This window comes from Onychomys torridus, chromosome 20, assembly GCF_903995425.1.
Source record: "Onychomys torridus chromosome 20, mOncTor1.1, whole genome shotgun sequence".
Classification (NCBI taxonomy): Eukaryota; Metazoa; Chordata; class Mammalia; order Rodentia; family Cricetidae; genus Onychomys; species Onychomys torridus.
Genome location: NC_050462.1, coordinates 1741865 through 1764240, shown reverse-complemented (window position 1 = coordinate 1764240; position 22376 = coordinate 1741865). Strand labels below are relative to the sequence as shown.

At 43.6% G+C, this 22376-nt stretch overlaps 1 protein-coding gene across 12 annotated transcripts in view; it reads right to left on the bottom strand.

Annotated features, from left to right (window-relative positions):
• The window catches only part of Ric8b (RIC8 guanine nucleotide exchange factor B), a 104602-nt gene that overhangs the window by 32828 nt on the left and 49398 nt on the right, over positions 1-22376 (bottom strand). For all 12 annotated transcript variants that reach the window (XR_004943270.1, XR_004943271.1, XR_004943272.1 and 9 more), the window contains 3 exons: positions 17169-17397; positions 16377-16472; positions 7222-7366 (listed from right to left, as the gene is read on the bottom strand). Coding sequence is in view for 5 of the 12 variants with exons in the window: in XM_036169695.1 (XP_036025588.1) it covers positions 7222-7366; positions 16377-16472; positions 17169-17397 (470 nt within the window). In the remaining 7 variants the exon portion in view is untranslated. The remainder of the gene's footprint in view (positions 1-7221; positions 7367-16376; positions 16473-17168; positions 17398-22376) is intronic.

The following is a 22376-nucleotide window of genomic DNA, read 5'->3' as shown; positions in this document are numbered from 1 at the left end:
CCCCTACAGGCTCAACCCTACCAACGGGTCTAAAAGCTCATGGTCTCACAGCCTGTTTTCTTTTCTAAAGCTCTCTTCGGCTCTGCACGCCTCAGATCCTGAAATGTCTTTCTTTGTAACTAGTTCCCATCCTCTGACTTATCCAAAGTCCTTTCTCTAGGCTGCCACTGTGGCAAGCACAACCTTCTCTTTAGGATGTTATCCTCACTGTGGGGAATGCTCAAGACAGCATGCTCACTAGACTGAATTCATAGGGAACACAAATGTTTGCTCTTTTAGTTAACATTTATGGAATAAGTGCTATCTGTAAGATATAAGATCTCCAACCTAGAGAAACCTGACGTTGGGAATGCAGGCTTATAGAGCTAAAGTATAACAAATGGGGAGCTTGAAAACAAGACAAGTGAGTAAAAATGGCACAATGGAGAACCATCAACTTTGCTTAAATGGCCAGAGAACTCCTCAGAGATAATGTCCACACTGATCTTCAAGGACAAGCTTAGCACGCTGACAAGGGAAGGGCAGCCCAGGCAGCGCTCAAGCATCAGAATGTACAATCAGGAAGGGAGCCACACGAGCAGAAGTCACATTACAGAGGTAAGCGGGTGGGAACAAGGGTTAGGTTTCATCAGGCGAGTAGGGGGCATCACGACAAATTTACATGGAGACAAGCCCTCTGACAGCCGCCTGGAAGATAAAAAAATTTGATTAGAAACGGGAGATCTGACTATTTTAATATTTTAAGAAAATCATTTTAAAGTCATTTAACAAGAAGTGATGCGGAAACAGACTGGGAGAAAAAACAAAAACGGTATTTAGGAAGTAAAATCTGTAAGATGTAGTTGGTGTGACATGTAGAGAAGGTAGGTGGGGCACTTTAGAGAATGGTCCCTTCACAGAGGAAGTGAGCAAAGGACACGGAAGGTTGAGGAGCATGGGCACTGGAGACAGTGCAGCCAGCTTCAGACTGGAGATGGAGGCAGCTGTGAGAAAGCCAGCTGCAGATGCCCGGTATGTAGGTGGCTACACATGAGGGGTCTGTCCTGAAGCAGAAGCCACTGGCAGAGAGAATGGGTTTCAGAGGATGACTATGGGGACTTGAGTGGAACGGGATAATTATTAGCAAATGAGACAGAGAAGAACAGCTATTACAGGACAGCCAGGACGGCTCTAGAACAGATACATTGAGAGCAGTCAAGTGTCAACTATTACCAAAGCCACAGTAGGATACAGATGAAAAAACACCCACTGCTTCAGATAACTGGGAACCCAGGAACTTGCTGAGAGCACTTTCAGTGGGCAGGGAGGCAGTGGGAAACATGTCTGGAACTGCGAAGGGAATGGCTGACTGAGGCAAGGCGACGTCTCCCTGGGCAGTGGGGATCCTGGGAGAGGCAAACAGTCCGTCTTCTAAGACGCCAAGATGGGAAAGGCTATGAACAGGTGGACAAAGACACAGAAGGAGAGCTCAAAAACCCAACCCAAGGACCAGAGAGGACCACCTCAGGGAGGAAGGGGGAAATGTCAATGGCAAAGGGCAGTTTAGCAACAAGCTGTCTGCGGCCCAACACCAGGGGGAGGCCCAAGGAGAAGTGACCGTATGAGCTGCAGACAAGGGGCTTCAGGCTGAATGCACTGCCATAACTCAGCCCTACCGCTGTGCTGCCATGTACTACGGGCAGTGCGCTATCTCACAGATCACTTTCTTTTAGTTGAGCTCAGTAGACTATTTTAAGGAGCCGGAAGAAAGTCGTTTGAAAATTATTATTTTTAGAAAATGCTTATTAATATGTTAGCATGCAAAGTGAAAGCTTCTTTATGGTATTTTCCACACATATGTCATTATAGTTGGTTCCTATTCACCCACCTCCTCCATCCCACTTGCCCCCTTCTTGCTGGTTTCCTCTTTCCCTGACAGACAGCCTTCCCTCCTGCCTTCACGTATTCCATACCCAGACATCCCCTTGTCCTACCTTCTCATGGTCCCCCTTCTATATTTATGATTCATAATCTCTCTCTCAATTAGACTTCTCATATGAGAGACAATACGTAGCAGTGTTTGTTTTTCTGAATTTAGGTTTTTTGCTTAGCATTATTTCCAGAAAGCACTCACTCTGTGAAGGATAAACAATTTTAGTTTTGTCACAGTTCAACACAAGTTGGTGGCATGACCTCAAGGTAGCATGCTGCCTCCTGCTGGCTAGAGAGGTGGGCTGGCCTGGCCCAGATGATACTTAAGACAGCTGGGTGTTCCTTCCATGCCTGACTTTACCCTCCATGTCTTGCTTCTGACTGCAGCTTACTGTTCTACTCTGGTCTGAACACAGACCACAGTACCTTCACGTTCAAGGTAGCTTTCCTAAGTGAGACATTTTAGCTCCTTTGACTGTTTGAAAGTTATCTGATTTGCTACAGACCTTCTCCACTCTCTGCTCCCCCAGACCCAATCCCCCAGGCTCTTCCCTAGCAATGCAACAGAACAGCAGCTAATGCTCCTGCCCCCTACCCCGCTGTGTCCATGCCTCCTGTGGAACCCACAGACCATGACTCTTGACCTCCCTCCCCAACCTGTCCCTGCCATCCCCAGCCTCTAAGACCAGCAGGCACTCCCTGTGAACACACCAGGTGGACAAGCCAGTAAAACAGGCAACACACTCGGAAAATCCGGACAGGAAACAGAAACCAAGGAACAAAATACCCACCCAACAAAAGCAAACCCAGAAATCAGCTCCTAGACCTGCAATCACCCCAGGCTGAGATGCCTAGATGCCAGCATAAAAACACAGTAACATCCAGGACAATATGTCCCCACTAGAGCCCAGCTGTCCTACCACAGCAGGCCCTCACTATTCCAACATAGCCAAGAACAAGAAAAAGACCTTAAAACCAACTATATGAGGATGGTAGAGGTTCTCTTACAGAGGAAATTAATAAATCCCTTAAAGAAAGCCAGGAAGACAAACAACTGGAGGAAATGAATAAATCCCTTAAAGAAAGCCAAGAAAAAAACAGTTAAAGGAAACCAATAAAACTGTTCAAGACTATGAGAGACAGCTGGAATTAGGGGCATCTGGGGTGTGGTATGGAAACTTTCTGGAGCCTGTGAGTGACCTAGTGAGGACTCCTAGTGATGGAGGGTTTGAATTCTATCTTTTGTGACCGGGAAAGGCTTCTAGTGGCAGGACTGGGTTGTATTTGGTTGAGTTGTTAGCCAAGGGGTTCCCTTGGAGATCCCAGATGTGCTAACTGGCGGCAAGGCCCCATTGCCAAGGACAACATCTGCATAGTTCATTGAATGCAGATAGGTTGAGCTGGTGCCTACATGGAGCCTTCACACCTATGTTCTAGTCTCTTTGGTGCAGGAAGGTGCTCTTCTGGCTACAGAAAGGGAAACCTGGACACCAACTAGCCTTGGACCAACAATCTGTCCTGCCTGGAACATGTGCTGGGGCTATGTGCTGCAGAAGTTGTGGGAGTGGTCAACTAATGTCTGACTTAACTTGAGGCCCACTCCACAAGAGGGAGCCCATGTTCAACACTGCTTGGATGGCCAGGAGCCAGAAACTGGATGGCCCAAGAGATCTGGGGTAGAACCAAACATGACTGTTCTAAAAAACAAACAAACAAACAGTAAAATGCTTCCTAATGATATTCTGCTATACTCATAGATCAGCGCCTTATCCAGTCATTACCAGAGAGGCTTCCTCTGGCAGCAGATTGGAGTGGGAGCAGAGACCCATAGCCAGACATTATGCAGAAAGAGAGTCTCAATCAGAGGTCTCCATCAAGTCCCTTCCATTGCCACTTAGGGAATCCCATGGAAAGGGGATTGTAGGAGTCAGAGGAGGGAGGACACCAGGAAAACATGCCCCCTGAATCAACTAAGCAGATTCAAGGTTCACAGAGACTGAAGCAGAAGGCACAGGACCTGCAGGGTCTGCCCCAGCTCCTGTGTATATGGTGTGACTGCTAGCCTGGCATTTTGTGGGACTGCTAATGTAGAAGCCAGTGTGTCGCTGATTCTTTGGCCTGCTTTTGAGGCTCTTCTTGCTGTTGGGCTGCCTTGTCCTGTGTTTTGTTTGTCGTGTTTGGTGGCTGTCTCTTGCAGGCCTGCTTTTTTTCTGATGAGAGCTGGAGAGGGAGTGAATCTGGTGGAGAAGGGAGGAGATGGGAAGCAGGGAGGAGTAAAGGGAGGGAAAACTATGGTCGGGATGTACTGTATGAGAGAAGAATCTATTTTCAATAATAAAAAAGAAAGTTATTTGATGGTCTACAATTTCTTAACGGCAATACCAAGTTGTAGCTAGCCAGCAATGTCTCCTCTCCAGTCCTTAGAGTCCCTTGCTCCTACAGCCCTGTTCTCCAAGCAACAAACTATTGGAAAGTGTCAATTTTTATTGGTCATTTTACATGTAGACTGCATGCCTTCCTTTTATTATTACCAGCCTGGCTCTGTATGTATTTTCATAAGTAAATAACATGAGGGTGAAAAGCCTGATAGTCTTGTGTACTTCTGTGTCTAGCTTAAAAACACCTTCCAGATGGATGATTTTAAAAATATTCATCACATTTATTTATTTGTTTAACTAGTTTGTGTGTGTGCCTGCACACATATGGAGGTCAGAGGACAACCTTAATACTTGGATCTCTGTCTCTACCATGTCGACTCCATGATCAAACTCAGGGGCTGAAGGTCAAGAAGCATCTCAGGAGCCCTGGAAGGAGCAGGTCTCCAGTACATTTACATGTTCCTAGTAACTAAGAAGAAAAACCAGGCTGCAGAGACAGCTCAGAGGTCAAGAGCACCGGCTGCTCTTCCAGAGGTCTTGAATTCAATTCCCAGCACCCACATGGTGGCTCACAACCATCTGTAATGAGATCTGGCACCCTCTTCTGTATACATAATAAGTAAATAAATAAATCTTTTTTTTTTTAAATCACATGACCACACATACACAAGGTTCAAAATTTAATTTAAAAAATTAATTAAAAAAAAAAAGAAAGAACCAAACCCCACAAACATTATGTGCTAAGCTGGCCTAGGTCTGAGTTCAGCTGTATTATAAAACTTCCCAAGTACTAGGAGAAACAGTACCAACTATCTCAAATGAAAATCACTGACAGAATTCACTTGCAAAGGCATGTGTCACATTTGCTAAGCACTGACTCATCAGTGGTAAGATGAGACTGTCCTTAGATACCTAGTCATAGAAGAGTTTTTATCTATCTGTTTTATTCATCTATTTATTCATTTTTGCTTCTTCTGTGTAACTATGGCTATCCTGGAACTCACTCTGTAGACCAGGCTGTCTTGAACTCAGCGATCAGCCTGCCTCTGCCTCCTGAGCACTGGGATTAAAGACGTGCGCCACCACCGCTCAGCTCATATGAATTTTTAAAAAGTATACAAGAAATGTGTGCTGATTGTAAAAAATATCTATACAGAACTAGCTATCTTCTTAAGTCAAAAGTAATAGCAGTACTAAGACCTTCATGTGTGCAAGTGTAGGCAAGTGTGCCATAGCCCACATGTGTAAGTGCAAGAGCAGCCTCAGGTAGGTTTGAAGTCTCTCATTTACCGCTGGGTAAACCAGGCAGCTGGCCCTCTACCCTCCCAAGACTATCTCATCTCCACCTCCCAACTTGCTAAGGGTACACTGGGATTACAGACATACACTACTGTGCTTGGCTTTACATGAGTTCTGAGGATCTGAACTATGGTTCTCAGGCTGCACACCTCCCCAGCTCTGACACCCATTTTTAAGTCAATCAGTAACATGTATGTTGGTTTAGATTAATGTACACACACACACACACACACACACACACACACACACACACACACACGCACATGCACACGTGCGCACACACACGCATGCTTACACACTTTTAAAAACAGGTGTAAATGTGTGTGCATGAGCATGTAGCAGCTAGAAGATACCTTCAGTACCTTCAGGTGTCTTTCCTTTGGAGCATTGTTTATTATCTTTTGAGGAAGGATCTCTCACTGGCCTGAAACATGAAAATCAAGCTGAACTGTATGGCCAACAAGCTGCAGGGATCCTTCTCCGAGGGACCCTTCTGTCTCTGCTTCTCCACTGGGATTATAAGTGTGTGCTACCAAGCTTGGCTTGCCTGCCTGCCTTCAATTCAGATTCTCTTGCAAGCACTTTACCTTCTAACCCATCTCCCCAGCCTCCATACAGCTCATTTTTGATCTAAGAAAAATAGATACAATCAGCCACTATTTTGACAATAAAATGTAAGAACTACGGTAACTATCTGATGACAAGATGGAAATCAATCTTCTTTCAAATCATGGAAGAAGGTAATAGTTCAAGAAGATGAAACTGAAACAGTATTACCTTAAGAGTGTCCTTATGGGAAAGTGGGTTTAGGCACAGGATGTCAGCACATGACAGCTGTCATTTCTAAAAGCTGTCATCAACATTATAACAACATTTCAATTATGTTGCTAATAATGTACCATTCCTATAGGAACTTAAGTGATTGAACTAAAAAGTCAGAAACAAGGTTTAAGAATACAGAAGATGTAAGATTTTTGAGGGCTGGGAAGATTGCTCAGTGGTAGGGAATTGCCTAGCATGTATGAGATTCTAAATTCAACTCGCAGCACTGAAAAATTAATAAATAAATGAACAAAAGAATAAATGTTTTGAAAAAACTGAACTATCTCATAAAACTGGGGTTCTTCAAAAAGTGAAATAAAAATCTACTTAGATGTGATTTCTGTACAAAGCTATTAATAAACAAGAAGAAATATATTGCTGTTATCTCAAGGGTAAAGCCACACCTTACTAGACTTTTGGACTTGTATGCAGTATACTATACAGTTGCCATCCTGTGACTATAGACTGCGGAGCTCGGGGAGACACCCCTTAAGAGGAAGGCAAGGGGCCGACTGAGAGCCGCACCTGGTCACTGGAACAGCAGCAGACCTCTTACAATGGTTTCCAGGCAGATGCTACAAGGTCTGGGTGTAGATGCTTGTGTGTTTGGGAAGTATGTCCGTGCATGTCCTAAGGAACTTGGGAGCACTTAACAATGCTGTCTGATTACTACTGCCTGTTAACTGCATAGCCGCTGTAATAACACATAAGCACTCAGCTCTGCAGAGTGGAATCAAATGCTACAACCAACAGGAAATTCTCCAACTTCCTCCAAAAGATAAAAAAACAAGGCAAAGAGAGTTGAACCTACCTCTCTCTTTGCAAAGGACAAAAAGGAATTCAGCAGCAATCTGCTTGACTCCAAGATCAACATGTGTCATGAGGCGCACCAGCTTATTCCTCACAGTAGAGCCAACTTCAGGTCGGTTTGTCACGTCCCTCAATGGCGGTAAAACCTGATGGCATAAATGAAAACAACCATCATAAATTGAGGATCCTGGGGTACGTGAGAATGGTACCGTGCAACTGGTCAGTCTTAAAAGAAACTACACTTAACTTTACAAGAGTAACAAAAATAATGTTAGCTTCCAAATAAAATGAAATAAACCATCATCATCATCAACAAGCAGACCTCAGCGAAGCTCATGTATGTAGTAGGGTTGTTTGGACAAACCACGTCTTCCCTGTGTCACCCAGTATCGCAACACCTGCAGTGCTTCTGGCACCCAGCAAATTAATTTACAAGTCCCTATCAGGTTTCTCTTTCTTGTTGGGAATGGCAGCACCCACAAGCACATGGAAGGCTGTGGGAGGAAGCAGGCGAAGAGCACAAAGTCTGTTTCAGGGACACAGCAAGACTTCCTCCAAAGCCAAAAGGAGGGGTGAAGCCAGTGGAGCACTTTCTGTGTAAGCATGAGGACCTGACTTCAATACTCAGAAACCATGGGAAAAATCCAGGTGTGGGCTGCAGGCTTGTAATGCTAGCACTGGGGAGGATTCCCGGGGCCTCCTGGACAGCCAGTCTAGCCTAGATGGACAGTTTAGGACAGGGAGAGAGTAGGGGAGGAGAGAAAGTAGATGGTGTTTAAGAACCAACATTCCATTTGCATCTCTCCCATATGCACCCATGCCTATGCTTTCCCACTCTTCCCCATACTTCTTTAGTAGCCCTAAAATACTGACTTAATTCTTTTAAGTTTAGTAGCATATTCAGTATTTAAATTTTTAAAATCTGTACTTATGCTTTTTAGTTGTTTAATTTTACATTAAAAATGGCTATTTCAGGTTGAATCTTCCTAACTCCTTTGAATCTGAAACCTTTGAGTACTGACCTGCCATAAACAGAAATTCCATGTGACAAGGGAAATGAATTTCATGCAATGGGTTAAGTGAGGTGTGCTAAAAATGTGTAAAGTATCTTAAAGCTCGGGTATAAGGTGTATATAGAACATGAAAGAATTTCATATTTACAGTTGGATCCCACTGTAAGATATCTTACTGTGTAATCTATACAGATAGCCCCCAAACTCAAAACATTATAAATCTGAAACACTTTTAGACCCAAGCATTTGGGGAAGAGATACCCTTTCTTCACCATCCAGTGATTTTTCTCTATGCACGCATGCTTCCTGCAGGTCTCTGTCCCCTGAGCTCCCCCACTACTCTGCTCTTCCTTCCCATCTCCCACTCCCAGTCTTCTACCGTCCTTCTCATGCTCTAACCACCTGGCACAGCCAGGATTACTGCGTCTCTTTCTGTACACGCTGTGATTCTTAAGAAGCATGCGCCCGTGCTCTAGAGTGTGTCTGTCTTTCTCAGCAGTTCTCTCTTAAGCCCAATGCTTATCCTAACATCTTTTTTAAAAAGTAAGTTCTATAGGGACAGTTTCCCCCTTTCTTATTAATTTCTTCTCAGTGTCTGGAAAATTGTAGGTGTCCAATAAATACTTGTTGATTTAGAGGGGAAAATGAATTAACTCCAAGTAATTTTCATTAAATGATGTATTGCTCTATTTTCTGCTCCTGTAAGAAAAGACCCAAGGCATGCTAACTTTCCAAAGAAAACCGTTTTGTCTAGTTTACAGTTTTGGAGATTCAATGCCCAAGATCAGTGATCCTACCCACTGTCTCTACTTCTGGTGAGGGCCTAGCGGGGATAGTGTCACAGAGACAGGGTGTTTGTAGGAGCCAGTAATTTAAGGAAGGGTCAGGGCAGCTCCATTTGTTGTTTTTTGTTTTTGTTTCTGTTTTTGTTTTTTTGAGACAGGGTTTCTCTGTAGCTTTGGAGGCTGTCCTGGAACTTGCTTTGTAGATCAGGCTGGCCTTGAACTCACAGAGAGCCACCTGGCTCTGCCTCCCAAGTGCTGGGATTACAGGCGTGCGCCACCACCGCCTGGCCTCCATTTGTTTTGTGAGAGCTAAAGGCCCCCGTAGGAACTCCTTAACCCTACTGAGGCAGTGCCCCAGTGACCTGTAGACTCTCCCTGAGGCAATACATATTAAAGGTTCCACATCATCACCCACCACTGCCACTGGGACATTAAATTTCTAACATGTGTTCATGGAGGAAAAACTGCCTTCTATATAAAGAATGAGTCCTTGTGCTAGGAAACGAAGCACATTACAAAGCTGGAGAATGACCTACTGTGCACCTATTCAGACTATATACAGATAGCATTTATTTAATCTATTTAACTGTGCCCCTTCCGTCTCTTTTTCTATAATGAGTGTATCAGAAAGTACAGTGATTGGAAATACTGCAATAATTAAGCTATAAATTAAAACAGAGAGGAAAAATGTCAGACAAGTAAACTACCCAATTATAAGTTTATAAACATCTCTCTAGAAGGGTGGGGCAAACATAAGGGATAAGGTAATTGCACAATACATTCTTATTTCTAGAAGAACGAGGCACACTAGATAGGTGATTTCTACAGCAGATACCTTAACATCCAGTGTGCACAATCTACAGACAAAGATTAGCATGCAAAAATTTGTTAGCTCCTTTCCTGGGTTTCTTAAGGAATTGATTACTTTTTTTTCCCACCCCGATTACTTTTTTTTGTTTTGTTTTGGTTTAGTTTGGTTTTTGGTTTTTTGAGACAGGGTTTCTCCGTGTAGCTTTGCACTTTTCCTGGAACTCACTCTGTAGTCCAGGCTGGCCTGGAACTCAGAGATCCTCCTGGCTCTGCCTCCCGAGGGAGGGATTAAAGGCGTGCGCCACCAATGCCTGGCTCCTGACTACTTTGTTGTTTCACCTCACTCCCAAACAGCACGTGCATTTCCCCTCACGTTATCCCTCAACAATTTTTTGCTAAGTTGTATCTAGTTTCTCTTTGTACCACAGTATCTCTTCCATAGGCTTTCATTTGTAATTGCTCAAACAGAACACTCCACGCCAGTCTCCTCTGGGTATGCACGAGTTAGATAATGAGGTAGTTGTTACTACATGTAGTAACTATTTAGACATAACCTCCACTACAATATCACCAAAGCTAATGATTTGTTCTTTTCCCTTGGTGCTAGAGATTGAGTCAGTGGCCAAGCACAAGCTCCACCAGGAGCCACACCTGAGACCACGAGCTACATTAAGTTCTGCCTGTCTTGAGCACTAAGTGCATCCTCTTTAGAGGTTTGTTTCCCTATCTTTTCTTCTCCTCCCTCCCCCTCTCTCCCCTTTCTTTGAAGTCCAAGGACCATTTATTAGAGTCTGAAAGAAAAACAACAGGACAGGCAAGCTGCATGTTTTGGCAGCTGTTAGGAGGAAGATGGTAAAGAGGGAGAGGAAGTCATGTCCTCGGAGTTAGATCAGCACTGGAAGTCCATCAACAGTTGTAGAAAGGGGGTAGGGAGTGTCAGGACTAATCTCCACAGAACAGAAAAGAGGACAGAAGAGTGGGCAGGCTCAGCAGGGAAGTGCAGCAAAGCAAGTGGGGGGCGGGTCCGGGACAGGCGGGTGCATTCACTGTGTCCTGTGTTGAATAGACTGTGCGGGTACTCTGTGCATTCTCCAAGGTTTCCTGTGTGAAAGCACGATCCCTACAGTGGTGGTGGCAAGAGGTGGTGAGCTGACCTTTAAGAGCTGAGGCAACTGGGAGGTTCTCAGGTTAAGGAAGAGATACTGTGGTACAAAGAGAAACTAGATACAACTTAGCAAAAAATTGTTGAGGGATATCGTCAGGGGAAATGCACGTGCTGTTTGGGAGTAAGGTGAAACAACAAAGTAGTCAGGAGCCGGGACGGTGGTGGCGCAGGCCTTTAATCCCAGCCCTGGGGAGGCAGAGCCAGGAGGATCTCTGTGAGCTGTTTCCAAGGGCATCAAGGTAACTCTGCTGAGACCCTGGAGCTTGCAGGAGGGCAAGCTGTTACAAGCCAGGGTGAGCTCACTCTGGCTTTCTGCTTTGAAATGTGGCCTTCCTCCTTGCACACATGCTTCTGAAACATGGCATGCAGTCCTTACCAGAGCCTTACTCTTTAATCTCCAGGGCTAAAGGAATCTATTTTCTCTGTAGAGTTAGGCTGCCTCAGGTATTTCATTACAGTAACCATGAGCATTGGTTGCCATTAGTAGGGTTGTTTACTGTGATTGTATCTGAAAATGGACAGGCAGCTTTGGAACTGGGTGACTAGAAGAGGTTAGAAGAATTTGGAAGAACATGCTAGAAAGGCTTGAATGCTGTAAACAGAGTTCAATTGAAGGTTTTGGTAAAGGCTCAGACAAGGAAGAAACTAGGAAAGAATATCAGATGGAAATGAGAATCTGATGTGACAACAGAAAAAAAGCTAACACTATTACACTGTTACAAAGAATCTGACCATAATGAATCCCTGTTCTAAGACAATGCAGGGGCTGGAATTAGGAATGCTGGACTAGTTTATTTGGCTGGAGAAATTTCAAAACGATAAAACATTTGGGTTATGATATTAGTGCTATGGCTACGGTGAGATTTATAGTAAGAGTTGGAAGCAAAAGGAAATGGAATAGAAAGATTTATAAAACTTGCAGCTTGCCCAAGGAAGGAATGAAAAATGCTAGGACTGAAGGAATGGCTTAGGAAGGGGCAGTGAGCGACTGCTAGGAATTGGCGAGAATGCTAATATGAGGTTTATGTAAAAGCCTTGAGGCCACTCTCCACCCCAACCACAGCAAGAGACCTTTCAGGACAGCACTGTCTCAGGGACTGAGCCCGGCCAGGTGTTTCTACTGGCTTACTGTTCAGACCATGGCAGGATTTGTTTCCCGGGTCCAGCTGGTGAAGGTCTCTGCCTGCAGAAGTGGCTCAGGCAGCAGATGCAGAGCTCCTGTCATCAGAGCAGACCCTCCTGCCATCCGTCTACACGGGTGCTAGTTCTGCAGGTGTGCAGAGCTCCTGCCATCCGTCTACACGGTGCTAGTTCTGCAGGTGTGCAGAGCTCCTGCCATCCGTCTACACGGTGCTAGTTCTGCAGGTGTGCAGAGCTCCTGCCATCCGTCTACACGGTGCTAGTTCTGCAGGTGTGCAGAGCTCCTGTCATCAGGGCAGACCCTCCTGCCATCCGTCTACACGGTGCTAGTTCTGCAGGAGTGCGGATGTATGACTAGTGAGATCATGATGATGTCAACCACAACTTCAAAGAAGGTAGGCCGAAATCTGCTGCAGGCTCAGAGCTCCTGCAATGAGGGCCTGGTGGGATGATGCACAGTGGAGATGCTGAAGTGGAGCGACAGCAGGGACCCAAGAAACAAAAGGTGACTAGCAACATCAACATGTCACACTTGCTCAGGAAGGCCATGGATGGGGCAGTCATCTGGGCCATGGCCAGCCAAACTGTAGGAAACTACAGAGTGCGTAAGATGCCAAATGTTACTGTTTTCCCATACTGCTCCTCACTTCCCTCGGGGAGGGCTTTGAGCCGATTTCTTAATTTGACTTCTCTTTTAGAATGGAAATATATACCTGGTGGCTGTGCCACCACTGTATACTGGAAGTAAAAAGTCATTTTGATTTTATAGATAGAAGGAATTTGATTTTTTTTGTTGCTATTGTGTGTGTACGTGCATGCAGGCATATACAGGGAGGCCAGAGGGCAGTGTGTGTCTTTTATTACTCTCTGCCTTATTCCCTTGAGGCGGTGTCTCTCATTGTACCTAAACTTACACAAATAACCAGTAATCCTCCAGTTAATGTCCCCCTACAGTGCTTGAGGTTAACGCATGGCCATGCCCGATGTTTTTATGTGGGCAATAAGGATTTGAACTTGGGTCCTCATGGTTATGTGGCAAGTGTTCTTACCCACTGGGCCATCACCCTAGCCACCTATTATTGTTTTGAGATAGGGTCTCACTCTGGAGCTATCACTACCTTTCAAAGATGCTAGAAGGAATGAAGACTATTTTGCACTGTGAGGCCATGAACACGGAACATGAACAAGTCAGCCAAACAATGTCTTTTCCTTTCTGTGCTCCCTGTTTGCTGAGACAGGATCAAAGAGCTTCATGTTTCTTAGGTCACAACTACAAGATGCTGTGCTGCCGAGCCTTCCTTACTGTGGTGGACCAGGAGCCACAGTCTTTCCCTCAGCTGCTTCTATTGGGACTTCCGTCCCAGCAACACGAAGTGGGAGCAACGTGTTAGGGGGTGTCCTGTACCTCCTTGGGGACGGCAGTGAGTAGGCTGCCACTGGATGTCATCTCTCAATCTTGGACCTCCAGAATGATGAGACACACCCCCTCCCCTGCAGTATTCTCCACAGGCTAACACACCTTATAGTTTTAGTTACCTTTCTACCTGTCCTATCTCTCTCTCTCTCTCTCTCTCTCTCTCTCTCTCTCTCTCTCTCTCTCTCTTTTGAGCTGAGGATCGAACCCAGGGCCTTGTGCTTGCTAGGCAAGCACTCTACCACTGAGCTAAATCCCCAACCCCAACCTGTCCTATCTCAACCCTTCATCTACACTGTGGTGTTTCCCAAGGACAGAGGGGATTTTATACTCTTGTGCATCTGCACAGTGTGTGGCTAACAAATAGGTTTCTATAGGTGTCCATATTAGAAAAAGTAAATACAGCCAGTTTACTGGAACCTTGACCTTGCTTTTATACTATCAAGTGAAAAGCATGGAAAACGAAGCATTTTCTTTTAAGAAAAAGGAAAAAAATGTTTATTTTTATGTGTGTGGGTATTTTACCTACAGGTATGTCTGTGCAAGATGTGCATGCAATGCCTGTAGGGGCAGAAGAGGGCGCTGGACCTCCTAAAATGGAGTTACAAACAGATGTGAGCTGCAATGTGGGCGCTGAGAATTGAACCTGGGTCCTCTGGAAGTGCTCTTAGCCTGAACCATGTTTCCAGCCCCATAAAATACTTCCATTTATTATTCTTTACCAAGTTCTTCTAGTCACGGTAGAATGCTTTAAAGTAATCAACCTCATACATAAGTGGAGCTGACTGAGCTCTCTGGCTGAAGCAGTGGTCATGTTTTCAAGGTGTCTGTTTAGAAGTGATCACGTTCCTACTTTCTCATGTCCTCTCTCAGCACTATTCTTGTGCTTGACACACAGTAGGGTGTCTACTTCATTTTCACCATGTGTCCAAATGACCAAGTAAAAAATTGATAAATGGCCGTGAAGAAGTAAAGGTGCTACAGGAAAGGCATGGGAAAGAAAAGGGAGCACCAGGAGAGGAGGAGGGGGATGACCATATTAATCTGGGCTACACTAAAGGAAACCACTACACACCCAGCAGTCAAAATGAGCAGTGCATCATGACTGTCTAGGGCTCTGAAGATAGCTAGGTTTGTGTTTCAGCATACATATCTGGGAGTCATCCGCATATAGATGGGTTCAGAACCAGTACACTGGGATGTGATCAACAGGGGATGAGAGAGGTAAACAAGGGTGCACTTGTCTTAGGCATGCAAACATTCCGGATTTGGAAGATGACTAGCAAAGGTCTCTACTGTGTCCCAAGATCCAAATGAAGGAAGTGTTTCAAGGAAGTGGGAACTTACACAAATGCTACCAGAGGGCAGGCATGTATGTACCACTGTTGACAGAGGATGTGCCCAGTATGCTCCAAGTCCTGGGATGGATTTCCAGCACTGCATAAATCTGGTGGTGCACAGATAATCCTAGCACTTCGGAAGTGGAGGCATAAGGATCAGGTGTTTGAGGTTATCCCTGGCTATACAGTGAGTTAGGGGACAGTGTGAGCTACAGGGAACTCTGTCTCCTTTTGAAGGAAAAGGAGTTGTAAAATATATTGGAACATCTTGGGAAGCCACTTGGGTGTTGGTAGTTTTAAATTTAAGGAGACTAGTCAGTTCAAGTGTCCAGCAGCAGGCCACAGTGAGTAGAAGGCTTATTCAACCGTTTGGTTGTTCTTTTCAAAATGGGCAGACTTAGGGTGAGTGCAGTCACAGCTGTCTGGACACAGTGACTACAGTCCTGAACAGCAGATGAGCTCGTCTAGGCAACAAGAGAAGTAAGGGCACCAAAGAGGGAAAAGTGGCACGTTCCCCATGGGATGAGACAAGACTGGACTAACTAAGGACCACTAAAAGAAGGCATCTGACACTGAAATTTTAGAGTCCATTACCGTTCAAGTCTTGAGTTTAAGATAGAATCGAAAAGTTCAAAGCTTATTACGTCCTCTCAGGTTATGTTCCAATCCATCAGTCCATCATGTGAGCTGCACTTTCAAGACACAGCCCAAAGGATGAACTGGGGCCACTACTGTACTTTCCTAGCCTTTGTCAGCTGTTTCTAGGATTGGTCTAACTATGCCACAGGGAGGCATCCACTCAAACTCCACTATACTCTCGTACACACAGCATTTGAAGTATGTTTCACACAGACAAGATCATACAAACCCTCAGAAAAGATTCCAGTGTCTTCTCATCTTATTTAGAGAGAACCCGAAGTGCTAGACAAGCATGTCATCGCCTTGTGCACTCTGGACCTCGATGACTGCCCCTCCCTTCTGCTTTCTGTCCAGACACACTGGCTGTCCTGTGTGCCTGAGGCACACCAAAACTTCTCATCTGAGAACTCTAAACATTTTCTTTCTGATGTTCTTGTCAACATTCTCAGAGACACACTTCTTAGGTGTCTGACTTGCTGCTCACTGTCACTTCTTCAAGAGGCATTCTCATATCTCAATTCTCCTTTCCCTTCTTCATAACACTTATCATGCCTTCTATTACAGTTATTTTTTTAAAAATTATCTCCCATAAGGTAAAGCCTGTAAGAATAAAGAACTCATGGTACTAAATACTCAGAACTGTTTAATAGTAGCACGTAACAGACCTCAGTGAACATGTGCTGGATATGTGATGAGTGAGTAACCATGTACACAAGATCCTTTATTCTTGGCTGGATAAATGATGAATGACTAAAAAAGATCATTTGCTGGAAGGTTTCCCATTATAATTCATTAGTTCTATGTTAACAACATATATACAAAGTTTTAAATTTAAGATGTAAGCAATTACCTGATCTTTGAGAAATTTTCGGATATTCCGATGGGCTCGAGAACACTCTGTTAATAAGCTGAGAACTGGAGTTAGACCCTCTCTATAGCTGCTTCCCTATAAAGAAAACCATGCATGCTATATTAGTCCAGTTCCTAAAGGTACGCCTCTCCTCCATAACCTGAGGATAGGAAGACATTTTATTTTTTTGAGGGGAAGAGGGGGGGTGGAGGAGGATACATCTTATGATACCAAAGCTTACAAATAATTTGTAAAGTTACTTTAAACAGTATTTCCATAAGTTGTCTCCCATTTCACTATCTAGTTTTGTCTGTTTTTCCTATACTTTCTAAAATTTACACTAGCTAATTAGTTTAGCTAATGCACTTCAATGAAGCAAAGGATTCTGGGACCAATCTAAGCCACACTGCTGCCTTTCAGCACATTTACCAGAGAAACTGAGTGACAGACGATAGAAAACTGAGGACGAAACACTTCTGAAGATGTCATTTTGGAGTAAGTTCATACTTCTAACATTTACAAAGGAGCTATGCAGGGCAGTTATTCATTTTTCCTTTGCTTTCAGACACTAGTTATAAATTTGGTGTAAAAATACAATTTTCAACATAAAAAATTACTTTATTTCTACCAAGTGATCATTATTATGATAAAATGCTTTTAAAAGTACAACTATAGGCCATGCCAAGTACAAAGAGCAAGCTAGTTGTGAGCTCGTGCTGTGTGGTTTGTCTCTGTGCAGGGCACACTGGTCTTTAGATGTACCTTCCAAGGACTCTACTCCAGCAGCCTTACCTTGTCAATTCTCTTCTCCATAAAATTGAGTAAAACATAAATGGCCTCCATATTCATGCCATTGTATACCAGGGTATTGTTTTTCAGAGCGGTGTCTTTCTCCGTTGTTTTATCACTGGGCAGTTCATCTAGAGTCGCTGCCTCTTGAGCTGTTTCTTCATGGGTTAATGGACAAATGAGAACATCCAAACAAGAGACTGGAACATTGCTTAAAAGGTTGACGGCATTGCTGAAAGGCAATTTGAAAATACAATATCTTAGTTTGATTGAATAGGCTTTTAAAATGCAAACACAATACAAAGTTTGGAGGTGACTTTTAGGAATCAATTAAAATTTTTCTTTTTCAAAATGAGCCATTAATATTACTTGGCATTTTCTAAGGGAAAATAAAGACCCGTCTCAAGCATACACGTTAAATGGACAGACACAATCACAGGATGTCCCGTCACTCTCTGGACTGCAAAGATGGGAATTAGCAGCTGGAATGCCAGCTCTTTAACTCTCTAGATAAGCTGGCTCTGAATTCTCTTCAGGGGCTTGGTCTCCTTTTGTGGATCCACTGCTTAGATTACAACATAACGCACTTGAGAAGCAATGTGTGGGAGCAGCTTATGAGAGGAACACCATCCAAATAAACACTAGAGGTTTAGGATTTGTTTCTTCTAGTGTACAAAATACAATTTTTAAGTTATCCTATTTTTTTATATGACATTATCAGGGAAAAAGAAATGGTACTCTTTTTCCCCTCTCTCATCATCAGGTCTCTTGAGGAGGCCAACACTGCCTATTTCCTGTCTCTAGCTCAGGCGGTTCTGCTGACCAAGGATTAGACCCAAACCTGGGATGCACACCAGCAGGGGGAACCCAAACCTTGTATTTTTGGTATGCCCTAAGAACCTATTCATTGCTCAGTACACCCGAGGTTCAAATGTGCGTAGAAATTCAGAATCAGGCATGTTTTCAGTGTGCACACTTTCCCCCTGCACTCTTTCGTATTTTTGTCTACCAGGAGAGGCAGTGTTCGCATGGAACTGGATCTTAACAGCCTGTACCCCAGGACTTCCTGATAAACAATGGAAAGACAGGCATTGCATTTCCCAGTGACACAGAAGGGAGTCTAAAAATAACTACATCCTGACTAAAAATAAACTCTTGCAAATACAGTTTACAAGTCCAACCACAGCCAGGGCTTAACCCAGCTGGTGTTGTCTTAATTTAGATCATTTATAGTGACACTAAGACAAGACAAAACAAGTCAGAACGATACAGAAGGTTTCTTTTTTACTTTGAAGTATGGCTTTATTTCTCCATGAACAACATTTCAATCTTTTTATATTACAGAAAATAAAAATTAGTAAGATATCCATTACAAATCGGGCAATGCAGAAAATGAGTGGGAATAAAAATAATATAAATTGTAGGTAAAAAAAACAACTGGACAATTTTATGACTAATGGTCTCTGGTAAAGTGTAAGTTCCTGCTGTTCGCACTGAAGCCCTCCTGTCAGTCTGTCCTTTGTGAACACTCAAAGGCAGTTAGAGCACACCGCTTTTCACACAAACTTCAGACTTTTTTCAAACATCCATAGTTCCTTATTTATAGTTGAAAATGGCTTGCTTGTCACTTAAGCATTTGGAAACTGTTATGAAAAACCACAGTCACTGGAGAGAAGAGAGAACTTTACTGAAGAATCACTTTCTAAAATGCTAGCACCCCCACCTCCACCACAAGCCAGCCCGCTCTGGAATCCATCAGCAGCGTGACTCTCTAAATCAGAGTTTGAGATGGTCACTCCATTACAAAGGGATGCCTCTCCTTCAGATTCACTAAAGGAGGAGTTTCCAGGAATTCAGCATATTTAAGAAGTCAAATGTAGAACTGGAATCAGCAAATATTTGATGTTTAGGGCTTTTCAAGAAAAGTTCCCATTTTCTCATTTCTTATTAAACAACTCAGTTCTCAAACAGCTACAAAGTGGATTCTCTGGCTCACCATGTCTGAGCTATTCTTAAGTGAGGAGGGTCAGCCTCTGAGCCCAGTCACTTCTCTGACAGTTTTATTTGTGGGAGAAGAGTGCGTGAGATCCCCAGCTACCAGGAAGTTGGTGAGGAGGCACACATTTACACAATGGTGTTTGCATTCCTCCTCCAGGGGGTAGAAAGGCTGTGTATATTACTCTCCTTTTCAGTTCCTAGAGACCATTAATCACTGTGCCGTGACATCCTCCAGCTCATGCTCCCAGCCCCCTCTTGATATGCAGATTCAAAGGCAAGGCTTACTTACAGTTCCTTGGTGCCTTGACTGACCACTTACTAGCTGTGGGAAGGGGAAGACAACTCGAAATCTAGTCTTCCATCAATGGCTGAACTCAACAGAATGCCAAATGACAGCGAAGAGCATGCTAACAGCTCGTACTCATCAGTAACAAATCTTATGGTCAATACAGTCTCTTTATATTATATTTGATGTTTACATGTGTATTTTCAAGCTTGGAAAGAAAGCCAGCCAAAACAAATCTCAAAAGATCCCTCTGTTCTCTTTATTTAAAAAAAAAAAAAAAGGTTTAATTTTTGTTTCTTTTGTGGTAAGAGCACTTAACCTTAAGATCTACCCTTTCTACCAAATGTGAAATACATGCTACAGTCCTGCTAACGACAGACCCTGCTGGACAGCAGCACTAGAAGTCACAACTACAACCTGGAGTTTTTGACTGACACCATTCACACACCCTCCCCCATCCCTGGTCACAATATCATACTTCCTGGCCCTGAGTTCTTCTACTTTAGATTCCTTATTAAAGGGGATCATTCAGTGTCTGCCCTTTTGTATCTGGTTCATTTAACGGATTACAGTGTCTTCTATACCTACATACGTTCTTGCAAATGGCAGGGTTTCCTTCTTTTCAAAGGTCGAATGATAGCCCATTACATGCACACATTTCCCACATTTTAGCCACTTATCTGTTGCTGAACATGCAGGTTGTCTTCCTATCCTACCTCCTCTGTCTGTCTATCTCTGTCCTTCCCTTCCCCCTATATTTTCTTCATCCATTTATCTGTTGACAAGCATTTAGGCTGCCTCTATAACCCCCTTCTCTGCTATCTCTCTCCCTCCTCCCCATATTTTCTTTATCCATTTTATCTGTTCAGAGGCATTTAAGTAGTCTTCATGTCCCTAACATTGTGAGTAGCGATGTGATAAACGTTCAGTGTGCAGTATCTCTTTAGGACAATGATTTTTATTTCTTTTGGATATATGTCCATCAGTGTGATTGCTGGGGTAAACGACACTCCTATTTTCAATTTTTTAGAAGAAACTTCATTCTGTTTCCCACAATGGCTATATTAATTTACATTGCTGCCAGGGTACAAAGATTCTCCTTTTCCACATGCTTTATGGTGTTCTTTAAGCAGCCACTATAACAAATGTGAGGGGAATCTTAAGGTTTTGATTTGCATTTTTCAGAAGATTATTGATGCTAAACATGCTTTCATATGCATGTCTTCTTTGGAGAAATGTCTATTCAAATCCTTCGTACGTCCTTCTTGCCTTCCTTCCTTCCCTCCCAACTCTCTCTTCTTCTCTCATCCTCCTTTCTCCCCGCCCCCCTTTCTCTCTCTATTAAGAGTCCTGTGCTGGGTACGCTAGCACATGCATGCAGTCCTAGCACTCAGGAGGTTGAAGCATGGGATTATCAAGCAAAGACTGGTTCAGGCTACACAGTGAGTTCAAGATTAGCCTGAGCTACAAAGCAAGACATTGTATCAACAGCAAAACAAATAAAAACCTTCCCCATATGCACTTGAGATGCTTCTCCTTACCAAGGAGCAGCAGGGGAAGCCTGTAACAGCTTCCTGTCGTACAGGTGTACTTTCACTTGGGCCGTGTCCCATGCAGTGCAGGTTTCCGCTGAACCCCACCTAGCTACCCTTGCCTTTCTGGTGGCATACCCACCAATTATCACTCAAACTGAGCTCTACAATCTTGTCTACCCTACATAGTCTAATTTTTACTGTTTTAGACTGTAGTTAAGGCTTTAATACTCTTTTAGTTCTTGTGATGTGTGTACAATGTGAGGTCATAATGTACCTTTATTATTTTAACATAGAGACCCAGTTTTCCTAACACCATTTCTTGAATAACATGTACTCTTTACACATTTGTAGCATATAGGTTTACTTCCAGGTTCTCTATTCTGCTTCGCTAGTCAATATGCCTATTTTCATGTAAACACTACAGTAATTTGATCACCAAAGCTTCCTAATTCCTAATGAAATCAGGCACTGCCATATCTCTCTAGCTTGTTCTGACTCAGAAACTTTCACTATTTGGGGCTTGCTGTGGTGGTGCAAGGAGGGAGGAAGGGCAAGGACCAAAGAGGAGGAAGATGCCAGCACCCAGACTACCTGGCTTCCTGCTTCTCTGTATGGTGACATGGTTTGCTGACGCCATTAAAGTAGAGTTGTCTAGGCCAAGTAGCAGGGCGCAATTCTGACTACTGAATGTTAATTGATTTGTGTGATCAAAATGACTAGGGTAAACCACAGAGACGTTACGTTCAAAGCCATATTCTATCGAGTGAGGTAGAGCACATCAACTGCAGAGATGTACAAAAAATGATCCACTGGGGTGCAGAGAGACAACAGACATTTGTCTATTTCTGTTCCAAAAGTTGAAAAGAAGTCTCACTTAGCTATTTAACCAATGCACTAACGCTGGCACCCACACCTGAGTCATATGTGATACTCCCACTCACAAACACCAGGGAAGCAGTGGAAAGAGTACAAATTCTGGGCCATGGGAAGGGCAGCCATGACCTCCTTTTCCTTGGTCATTCATTTGCATTCTGAATTGGTCATAATGCGGTTGGCATATGCTTAGGCAGGTTACAGACTGCTTTATGTTTTTGTGGGGAGAGGGCTGCTCTCTGGGGCCTCACATCTGTTAAACACACTATCCCTGCACAAAATCTTCAGCCTTGCTTCATAAGTTTTAAGTTGAGCCAATTCTTACAAAATAGGCAAACCACTTTAAGTGATCCCTAGGAAGGAAATGGAATTGAAGATGTTACTCACAATAGTAGCACATTCTACTTTCTTTCTGACAAGAAAATGGCAGAATCCTTTGTCTGCTGTACCGAAGGAAAGCCAGGACACCCAACTGGCTAAAGCACAGGATCAAGCTTCTGTTCTGAGACTGAATCTCAT